This window comes from Schistocerca nitens, chromosome 2 (assembly GCF_023898315.1).
Source record: "Schistocerca nitens isolate TAMUIC-IGC-003100 chromosome 2, iqSchNite1.1, whole genome shotgun sequence".
Taxonomy (NCBI): domain Eukaryota; kingdom Metazoa; phylum Arthropoda; class Insecta; order Orthoptera; family Acrididae; genus Schistocerca; species Schistocerca nitens.
Window position 1 is genome coordinate 677,095,333 of NC_064615.1, and position 11,846 is coordinate 677,107,178.

General features: G+C 41.4%; 1 protein-coding gene across 1 annotated transcript in view; it reads left to right on the forward strand.

The window, feature by feature from the left end:
• The window catches only part of LOC126236805 (uncharacterized), a 29,130-nt gene extending 21,197 nt beyond the window's left edge, over positions 1–7,933 (forward strand). The window contains exon 3 of the mRNA XM_049946396.1: positions 7,348–7,933. Within this exon, the coding sequence (XP_049802353.1) occupies positions 7,348–7,551 (204 nt within the window). The 3' untranslated portion in view covers positions 7,552–7,933. The remainder of the gene's footprint in view (positions 1–7,347) is intronic.
• The last annotated feature ends 3,913 nt before the right edge of the window (positions 7,934–11,846 follow it).

The following is an 11,846-nucleotide window of genomic DNA, read 5'->3' on the forward strand; positions in this document are numbered from 1 at the left end:
AGGTAGTGTAAGTCAATTTCGATGCTTAAAGTTACTACAGAGGATCTTATTTCGGTTATAGCAAGTGGGCACTAACTGTCTACGAGTTATTATTACTGCTTAGTTGCGTTTTTAGGTCATTAGGTAGTGATTCTACTACATGCGACGGTTTGCAAATTTGGTGCGTGTTTTTGTGTTTCCGCTTTTCAGTGCTTTGCGTGTTCAGAAAATCTTATTCCAAAATTTATATTTGTCTCTCGCACATGTCCTAAATTACAGCCAATGAAAGTTAAATTACATATGTCTGTTTTGGTGAGTTTATCTGAAACTGCAGAAAGTTTGTAATCTTGCTTTCCCGTGTCACCACGAATCACCTCTTGTTTGTTTACCTGGTTATTCCAATAACTGAGGAATGAGTATACAGTACTCGCCACGTTCTTTTCGAGACAGATATAGGTTTCAGTAGATTCGTAACCTCTAACTCCCCTTAAAAACTGACGAAGATGATCGAACGCACTGCGACCAAGCTGTCGGCTGATGTTATGGGGCGACCTCTCTGATATTGGGACAACATAGAAAAGCGGCAAAAAAATGTTCAAATGTGTGTTAAGTCTTATGGGACTTAACTGTTAAGGTCATCAGTCCCGAAGCTTACACACTACATAACCTAAATTATCCTAAGGACAAACACACACACCCATGCCCGAGGGAGGACTCGAACCTACGCCGGGACCAGCCGCACAGTCCATGACTGCAGCGCCTTTAGACCGCTCGGCTAATCCCGCGCGGCTGAAAAGCGTCGATGTGTAAGAATTGTAAGGATCTATTTCTGGTCCCACAGTGGTTTATCACTCGCAATCAAGCAACAGAAACTGCCACCAATTGTGGTAGCCAGTATCACAACGGAAACGGCCTTGTAACCGCAAAGTTTTTCATTTGCCGTTATCATGAACAGTCTGATAACGAGAAAGCTGTGATCACTTATCAGTATATCCTGCGGAATTGAATAATACTGCTTACTCATGGCTCCGGCGATTTTGCTTAAACGAAGAAGAAATACTGATTTAAGAACTAGATGCATTAGTATTTCACTAGCTTAAAAGCTACTGCGATAATACTGGGACAACGTGAAATTTTGTCAGCCTGATGCAGTTTTGATATTAATGGAATTTCATTTTTGTTATGTTGGTACATGCAGCACAATAACTTAAGGCACATTTCAACTTGATTTGCGGAATATTTTTCTTTGCGCGACTTTTAAATATATCGTTTTGTATATGTCACATGCAAATCGATGAACTACAATATCTTACCGCCATAAAAATTATTTTATCTGGCCAGTTTAGACCCAATGCAATGTTTCCCTGTTGAGATACACCTGCAGTGAGACTGCTCCTTTATTTTTAATAGTAAAGTGGTGGGCAGCAGAATAACGAAGACAACGTATGCGCACTTTCCCTGGGGTCGAACTGCTGTGTATGAATAGTGGATCTAACAAACGCTGAACGCAAGAAGCAAAATTGCAGTATGTTGAAACCGATATTCCTCACCATCAGTCGATTTCATCTTCCGGGATGCACAAAGGATACTTATAATAAACAGATCACGTGGCAAAGGGTACAACAGTAACTTACGAGTACTGCGCTAATTATTTGGAGCAACTAGATGAAAAAATAGTGATAAGAGGCGAGAATTGCAAAAGGAAAAGGCTCTTATTTCATCATGACAACACAGCTGCAAATCAAAAGCGAGTCAGTAGTTGGAAAACAGTGCCATGTGAAATACGAGCCGCTGGAAAATTGGCAGCACTCGTCAGATTTGGCGCCAACTGACTTCCACCTCTTATCATACACTAAGAAAAATTGTAGCTTGAAAATATTTTGAGATCAATGGAGTTCGGTGTGGGGCGGCGATGGGGTGAGTGGATTGCTGTGGCCTGTTGTGGTATTGTGAATCACCGTGAGCTACGGCGGGGACGAAGCCCCTCCGTCGTTTCTAGGTGCCCGGTTCAACACACACACACACACACACACACACACACACACACACACACTACTCGCGTTAAATTACATTTACGTTCTGCATTAGGAGAACTACGGCGTCTACGCACTTGTCCAAAAAAGAAAAAGTAGGGAAGCCACTCGTTCAGTGCCGAATGGGAATTGCCTTACTTTCGTGTTGTTTAGAGGCCAAGCAAAGGGCTTGATATGCCATCGCACTGTTATAAGCTAGAAAAACATCTACTGGAACGTCATTACACACCAGCCATAAAGACGACACAATGGTGTTTTTTTCCTGACGAAGATTGTTGCACGTTAGCTGAACTGAAGGGAATAAAACTGAATTAAGCGTAAGGAGAGTGGTGTCAAAATCTATTATTTCTGACATTACAAATTATTTGAATTCGTTAAGTGTCTTAATGCAAAGGGAGCATCATTTGATAACAGATGTGGCGGACAAGACTGATGCCACAAACAAAAATTAATCCTGTGGAAAATTCGTCTTCAAGTTTATAACATGAATCATTTTCCATAACTCAAGGCAGTCATTTGTGGACCAGATATGACTGAACAAGTTTCAGTAATTGCAATATCTCATCACAAGTTCTCAAAGAAACTGCATGACATTGCACGATCGAAGGTGGATTTCGATTTATTTGTCACACCACTTTCACTTTTCGCTACTGATGTACCTCGTTATTTCAAATGGCTCTAAGCACTATGGGACTTAACATCTGTCATCAGTCCCCTAGACTTAGAACTACTTAAACCTAACTACCCTAAGGACATCACACACATCCATGCCCGAGGCTGGATTCGAACCTGCGACCGCAGCAGCCGCGTGGTTTCGGACCGAATCGCCTAGAACCGCTCGGCCACCGCGGCCGGCCCCCTCGTAATTTCTGACACGGTGTGATAGATGTCCGGTGTAATGTTGGCCAGGCCTGATCTAATGGATATTAGTTGAGTTAGTGTGAAGTCTAATTCTCTTCTTAGCTCATCAGCTGCCACTACACTTTCATTCGATCACACTACAATCATTTTCACAGCAGTAATCAATACAGACAGTTGGTCAAGCTTTTCAATAGATTTTTCCTACCCGCAAAACATGATATACGACTTCTTTCAAACGCTGATTCTACTCGTTTAACCATAACTGCTCCTGAATCACTAACCACTACCCATATTTCCTGCTACTGAAGCCCCACCCCCTTCATTACAACTCTGTAATCACATGTTCAAAACATAATCTGTCACTCTGTTAATTCTTAGATATCAAGAGTAGCCGTTTCCCTTTTATTGCTTTCAAAATAATGAACGGTAATTCCGAGAACACTTTTACGTTCTGTTGTGTCTGTCAAAATATCTGCCAAGAGTGTTAAATTGTCCACGTCCTGAATTTTATTTTAGAAATAGTTCCAAGTAACTTCAAACTTGTTTTCCAGCATCCTCTTGCAAGTATGGCTTGACGGCACTTTGCAGGAACGTACAATGACTTTCAGCAAACCTAAAAAGCCTTCATTTTCATCAATTTGAAAAGGTTGTTCATCGTAACAATTCATGTACAAAATTGCTTTATACAAGCGTACACCTTCCGTCCCAGCTTGTGATGCATATTCTGAGACATGCCAAAAACTTGAATTTCATATTGACTGAAGAGAATTTTTAGGCAATGCATCTGAAGTACTGAAAGGCATCAGTCAATCCATCTCCCATATAATTTTGGTGATTTTGCCTTATCAATTTCGGCAGAGTATCTTTTCGTCCGCCTGCTTTTGCTAGTATTTTTCATCCTCATATTTTCCATGCCAGGGACGAAAATAGCGCAGGGAACCTGAATTTTTGTGTCTTTATTCTCACCTTAACATTGAATTACTAAATACTAGTAAAATTTACGATATTAGTTGGTATCTGTACACATGAGCGTCACGTGCTGTTGAGTATCTTCATGGCGAACATTGTTGTTAACAATGACTGAACTATTTATTGCCAGGCTACAGTTGTTTGCTGGCACCTGTGCTCTCGTCATAAATACTGCGAATGTCAACTAATGGTGTGCCTGTTTTCTAATAGTCGGCATGTTCCTTTTATCCCTTAGAATTTATCTTCGTGTGACATCTTTGGTGTAATATCAAGCAGTCACATAGAAGCGAGTTAGTTTGTATCACATCGGCCCTCTGCAGTGTTAATCTCGTGTTTTGCTACTGAAATCAGCACAATACGGATGGTACTGACCTTGATTTAGACAGTAACATAATGCACGATTTGCTTGAAGAAGCTGATAAAAATACAGGCAATGGATAATTTAGTGAAGAAGAAGATAATGTTGAGTGTACAGATGACAGTGACGCAGAGCCAGACCCTGAAGCAGCAATGACGGAAACGAGGAATCTGAAAAAGCAAATTTGGGTGACCGGGATGACCGAGTTAGGTCGCGATCAGATTGATGTAATAGTGTCTAAAGCAGAAAAGACTGTCACTTTGTGTGGAAAATACTTTCGGAGTTATAATAATTTGTAAATAGTGCAAACACAAATTATGACTTCTTTTCCGATAACATTCTAAGCAATGAAATTAACACAGGATATTTTGTACTTATTTTGTATCTAACATACTACTGGAGATGATGATAATAATAATAATAATAATTACATGACTTATAAATTGTGAGTTCCAAATTCAAATGGCTCTGAGCACTATGCGACTTGACACCTGAGGTCATCAGTCCCCTAAAACTTCGAACTACTTAAACCTAACTAACCTAAGGACATCACATACATCCATGCCCGAGGCAGGATTCGAACCTGCGACCGCAGCAGTCGCGCGTTTCCGGACTGAAGGGCCTAGAACCGCTCGGCCACCACGGCCGGCTTGTGAGTTCCTTCGTATAAAAGTTGGAATAGTCAGATTTACGGTGCTTTAGTGGCAGTGTAACATTTTCCCTCCTTAAAGCTCTAGGGCTAGTTCCAACTGACAGCAAGAACAACATGTGCGTTTTACCACCTGTCCCAAACATGGATGCTTGTTCACTCGGAATGAATGTGATCGTAATAATAAATGTATGCAACTCGGCTAACTCAGGTTGAAGCCCTTGGTTTAGTTTTGCGGTAGCGTCCTGGGAAGGTGACTGAACATATTTTCGAAACCTTTTCCGGTGGCGTCAAGTCGGCGCGACTCTGTGCCGCCAGAAGCGGCCGCGCGTCTCCAGGCGTGGCGCCACGCGCTTGGTCGTTCCGTATCCTAGTGCTGCGACGCCAAGCAGTCTGTGGTTGGTTAACATGCCCTCATCAAGTTTCGTCGCTCTGTCCATGCAGAGGTGAGGGAGGTTAAGTTTTAAAGACAATTTGTTGGGGTGAGGAGGAGAGCAGTCGCAGCACGCAGTCGCTGCTCCGTGATCTAGTTAGCAGTTATTTTTGAATGGGAATTAGACCGATTTCGAGTTACGTCTCTCCGTAATGATGCGTATTGTAGGACCTCTGCTGTTCCTAATCTATGTACATGATTTACGAGACAATCTGAGCAGCCGTCTAAGGTTGTTTGCAGCTGATGCTATCGTTTATCGTCTAGTAAAATTATCAGAAGATCAAAACCAACTGCAAAACGATTTAGATAAGATGGTGTAAAAGTTGGCAACTGACCGTAAGTAATGGAAAACTGTGAGGTCATCCACATGATGATACAAGGAATCCGTTAAACTTCGGTTATACGATAAATCAGTCAAATCTAAAGGCCGTAAATTCAATTAAATACCCAAGAATATCTGAAACTGGAAAGCATCCACAGAAAATGTTGTGGGGAAGGCGAACCAAAGTCTGCATTTAACTGGCAGAACACTTAGAAGGGGCAACGTAATTACTAAAGAGACTGCCTAGACTATGCTTGTCCATCCTCTTTTGGAGTGTTGCTGCGAGGTGTTGGATCCTTACCAGATACGATAACCAGAGTACATCGAGAAAGTTCAAAGAAGAACAGCAGCTTTTGTACTACCGAACACTTAGAGAGAAAGTATCACGAACATGATACAGGATTTGGGATGGAAATCATTTAAGTAAAGGCGTTTCTCATTGCGGCGGGATCTTGTCATGAAATTTCTGTCGCCAACTTCCTCCTCCGAATGTGAAAATATTTAGTTGCCGAGCTACATAGAAAGAAACGATCATCACAATAAAATATGGGAAATCAAAGGTCGCACGGTGAGATATAGGTGTTCGTCGCTTCCGGGCGCTTTTCGAGAGTAGAATAAGAGAGAATTATTGTGAAGGTGGTTCGATGAATCCTCCGTCAGGCACTTAAGGGTGGTTTCCAAGTAGCCATGTAGACTTTTTCAAAACCGTTTTTACAGTTCAGATGAAACCGAATTCCGTGTTTGATACGTTACGAAGCATTTCAGGCAAACTATGCGCAGTTGATTAACATGGATCTTTTCGCTGTGAGTCACGAACTGGCTTTGGTGATTCAGTTACGAGGGGGGATCAAACATAAACTGGATTTTTGTTCCTGAACATCAACAGTCGGTAGGACTGGCCCCGCGCTTCTGCTATGCTTAGGTGGGACCGTTAGAAGTGAGGAGAGCGTGCTGTTGGGATGACTGTTCAGTATAATCTCAAAACTAACACATACTCGTTGCTGTCCAAACTTTTAACTGAACGTAACTAATACCAAGTCTCAATAGCAAGCTAGCCTACTCGGTAGTAGAAGCGATATTTCCAGGCCGTCTGCTCTTGATGAAAATGGGGCGAAATCGAGACGGCACTCCCTAAGCTCCACAGCGTCGGCCAGAGGGCGCTCTGGTCGGCGTAGTTAGTCTTCTCTCGTAGGGCCAACTTAACGAGAGCGTGCACCTACGTTGTGGCATTGTCACTATCGATGCCACACTGTATTGACGCCAAGATCCATGATAGACCTGGAAAGCCTGCAGTAGCTTATCATCATCACTTTCAACAATCATATTAGATGCAGATGACGGCACTAACATAAAATAATGCGGATTCGCTGCTAAATGTCATGTTAATGGATAACGGGCATGTTTCGATTGCTGGAAGTGTAAACAACATTTGTACAAATATTATAACCTCACTGTACAAACGATGGGTTTATGAAGTGCCACCTCTTGCGGATATGCGGAAAACTTTTTTTTTTAATAAACGAAAATCCTTCTTTGTCGTTCTGTGGAATCCTCGTCGAGCTTCTGCTAATCTTTACGAATTACTGTTTTTTTCACTTTTTTGTCCTTTTGAGATCCGCTGGCGCTTCACCTGTATTACCATTATTTGTCTGTGACTTGTTTGATAGTGCATTTTTTTGTCAGCACTGTGTCTTTGTTGACTACTGTGCTTGTGCGGTTGTAAGCGGCTGCTGTGTGCCTCAGGACCTGCTGCTAACGGCCGTGGGCGGCGTGCTGTTCGTGGTTTCGGGCAGTCTACGCATCCACGGCACCACCTTCAAGCCTGACTTCTACAAGCCCGAGAGCCTGTCCAACACCTGCGGCGCCCTCGCCATCGTCAACGGCTTCTTCTTCGCCGCAGACGCGCTCGCTTGGTTCCGCGATGTCAACGAGTATAGCCCGCACTGAGCGAGCGAGAGAGCGCGTGCGCGCGCGCGCGATCTTCCTCCCCCCCCCCCCTCTCTCCACCCCACTCCTTCTTACTAGTGACTATGTTACAAACTTCCATCTATGTTGTTGCAAATATACAATAAGGAAATGACAATCTCTTGTAATGTACCGCGGAGTTACTGTCCCCTGATTTACTCTCCAATATTCCACACAAAATTTTACGACTAGTGCACAAGCTGATTCTCAAGAAACTATTTGATTTTGTACTCTTACATTCAAAACCCAGAAATAAAGAAGAACATGCTGTTATTTTATGCAAGTTTGTCAAATAAAACATGGTTGGAGATCGTGGTTGTTGTATGAAATAAATTGTTGATGGTGTATAGCAACCAGCCACAAATTGGTTTTATGTTACTTTATTTAAAAAGTACAGTTATCGGTTTCGAATTTTTCACATTTCAGCATCACACTGTTTTTTCATGCTTTCATCAGAAAAAATTATACATTATTTTCCTGTGGGTTGCCGTGAAATGTCCATCTGTCGTTTTCTTGCAATGAAGAACATTCTCAAGGATGTTCGTATTTTCACCATCACAAACTTTGCACTGAATTGTAAACCACTTTCGTTCGGTTACAAAACTAATTTCCAATGTGCACCACACGTTTTGTTTTACAACATACGAAAACAAATACACAGTTTACAAATTATTCTGTTATTTACATTAAGATTTACAAAGAATAAACTTAAAATTTTTGGACGTTCGCAACATTCAGACGGCATCAGCGCAGTAATAATATCAATCTGACCCTCAATACTTCAATTTTTAGCTGTCTAAGAAAGATAATATGCAGTCATTTCGTGGTCGAAGCTCTTTCCTCGGCTGCGTTTGCTTCCTAATACGTAATAAGGAAATATGCTCTGCCTTGAGCAACAATAATTTTTCTTGTTTTACTTCCCATACATGTTTCGCACAAAAACCCACTGAAGATGAAGCAGCTTCTCCAAAACATGTGTGGGTAGTAAAACAAGAAAAATTGTGGTTGTTCAAGGCTCAAGCACACTTCATTGTTATGTGTAATAGACAATGATTTATTTTCAGATTTTGGAAAGACAACTATTTTAAAAACCTGCCTGCTGAGTCTCTCACAGAAACTATACATATAAGCGTCGATGGATGTCTAGGTACGCGTAATGCACAGACTACATCAGAGAGTTTTGTCAGGACTGGCTCTCCCAAGGCCATCAGTAGTTCTAATGGAATGTTGTCTACTCCCGGGGCCTTGTTTCGACTCACCATCTGGTGAGCAAGATGTATGAGACAGGCGAAATACCCTCAGACTTCAAGAAGAATATAATAATTCCAATCCCAAAGAAAGCAGGTGTTGACAGATGTGAAAATTACTGAACTATCACTTTAATAAGTTACTGCTGCAAAATACTAACGCGAATTCTTTACAGACGAATGGAAAAACTGGTAGAAGCCGACCTCGGGGAAGATCAGTTTGGATTCCGTAGAAATACTGGAACACGTGAGGCAAAACTGACCTTCCGACTTATCTTAGAAGAAAGATTAAGGAAAGGCAAACCTACGTTTCTAGCATTTGTAGACTTAGAGAAAGCGTTTGACAATGTTGACTGGAATACTCTCTTTCAAATTCTGAAGGTGGCAGGGGTAAATTACAGGGAGCGAAAGGCTATTTACAATTTGTATAGAAACCAGATGGCAGTTATAAGAGTCGAGGGGCATGAAAGGGAAGCAGTGGTTGGGAAGGCGGGTGAGACAGGGTTGTAGCCTCTCCCCGATGTTATTCGATCTGTATATTGAGCAAGCAGTAAAGGAAACAAAAGAAAAATTTGGAGTAGGTATTAAAATCCATGGAGAAGAAATGAAAACTTTGAGGTTTGCCGATGACATTGTAATTCTATCAGAGACAGCAAAGGACTTGGAAGAGCAGTTGAACGGAATGGACAGTGTCTTGAAAGGAGGATATAAGATGAACATCAACAAAAGCAAAACGAGGTTAATGGAATGTAGTCGAATTAAGTCGGGTGATGCTGAGGGAATTAGATTAGGAAATGAGACACTTAAAGTAGTAAAGGAGTTTTGCTATTTGGGGAGCAAAATAACTGATGATGGTCGAAGTAGAGAAGATATAAAATGTAGACTGGCAATGGCAAGGAAAGCGTTTCTGAAGAAGAGAAATTTGTTAACATCGAGTATAGATTTAAGTGTCAGGAAGTCGTTTCTGAAAGTATTTGTATGGAGTGTAGCCATGTATGGAAGTGAAACGTGGACGATAAATAGTTTGGACAAGAAGAGAATAGAAGCTTTCGAAATGTGGTGCTACAGAAGAATGCTGAAGATTAGATGGGTAGATCACATAACTAATGATGAAGTATTAAATAGAATTGGGGAGGAGTATGTGGCACAACTTGACAAAAAGAAGGGACCGGTTAGTAGGACATGTTCTGAGGCATCAAGGGATCACAAATTTAGCACTGGAGGGCAGCGTGGAGGGTAAAAATCGTAGAGGGAGACCAAGAGATGAATACATTAAGCAGATTCAGAAGGATGTGGGTTGCAGTAAGTACTGGGAGATGAAGAAGCTTGCACAGGATAGGGTAGCATGGAGAGCTGCATCAAACCAGTCTCAGGACTGAAGCCCACAACAACAACTACAACAACTACATCAGCGAGAGAGAGGAAGGAAAAAAAAACCTTTAATTAATTCTGGCTGATATAGGTATGGCACGTTGGATGGCCCATCAATGTTTCTCCCCGTTAACGCAGAGAGGAGTACTGCCATTTTGCAGAATATTATGCTGCCTTAACAATCGTTTAGTTGCGTCCCACAGCCGAATTTTGAGTACCAACCAAACTCCGAGCTGTCTTAATCCTACAGCTGCACCGGAGAATGTTTCGATACACTATACTGTACGTAAGACTCTTGTCGTTCTGCGCTGCAGTTCGTTATCATGGCGGAACAGATATCCATGTGATATGCGACAATGTACGCAGCATAGTGAGAAACGTCTTAGGTTACATGTGAGGCTGCAAGATAGTGTGTCAGAGCCTGACTCCATTTCACATACTGTAAAAGTTGACAACTTTGTGACACTTTGAACCGTTTTTGTAACATACCCTTGTAAAACTGTACTGACGTTTAATTACCACATGCATGTAATTTTAGCTATTATCCCTTAACTTTGATAGTAATAAGGTTTTCTATGCAGAGAGTTACTCGGAAAATGGAATTTTAATATTAATTAACTTCTCCAACAGCTCAGGACAAAGCGTTCGCACGAAGCCTAAGGCAGGTAAAGTAAAGTTAAATTAACCTGTCACACAGCTGAGCTGACCTAGTATTTCTTTACGACACACAGTGACAACTTGGTTACAAATTTGCTCAGTTTCGTAAGTTCTGTTTTACCCACATACAGAAAAACATTTGTCACAAAGTTTGTCAACTTGGTGAGATTTATTTTTCCAATTTTTCTTACAATGCAAATGATTGTAGGCCCGCACTCATTGAAACAAGATGAGATTGAACAAATAACTGACCTGAGTTAAGGAAGATAGTTAAACAAAACTGTTACACAGTATTTACGCATCTGTTCAGCGCAAATGTTTGAGAAACAAGGGATGGCTCTGGCTCTGAGCACTATGGGACTCAACTGCTGTGGTCATAAGTCCCCTAGAACTTAGAACTACTTAAACCTAACTAACCTAAGGACAGCACACAGCACCCAGCCATCACGAGGCAGAGAAAATCCCTGACCCCGCCGGGAATCGAACCCGGGAACCCGGGCGTGGGAAGCGAGAACGCTACCGCACGACCACGAGATGCGGGAAACAAGGGATGTCGCATCACTTATATTTAACACAACATCTTCTAAGAAAGATAATTAGAACATATTGTTAGACAGTTACTTTGAAGTTTAGTGGTGTGAGATAAAACAAAACCATGATACATTTGATATAATATCTTGAGCAAATGTATGCTTTATTTAGAAACAGAGCTGTAGTGGGAAATAAAAACATAGTCTTTTTCAGTAAACCATTCGTAAATGTCTCTAATTTCATTAATGAGACTTGTTTTTTTTTCTACAGTTTCAAATGTTGCATTTGTTTCTGCAGGTATCCGCCCTGTCACAAAGTTACGTTTACAGTCTACAGATATAACTTTTTCACATTCCAACGGCTGAAGAAAATGTTACTAATATTTAACTCTTTTACAGAATGGTCAGCACATGTAACTCACTTATATCGATATACCTTAGGTTAGTCAGCTCTTCAATGGTATAGGCAGTA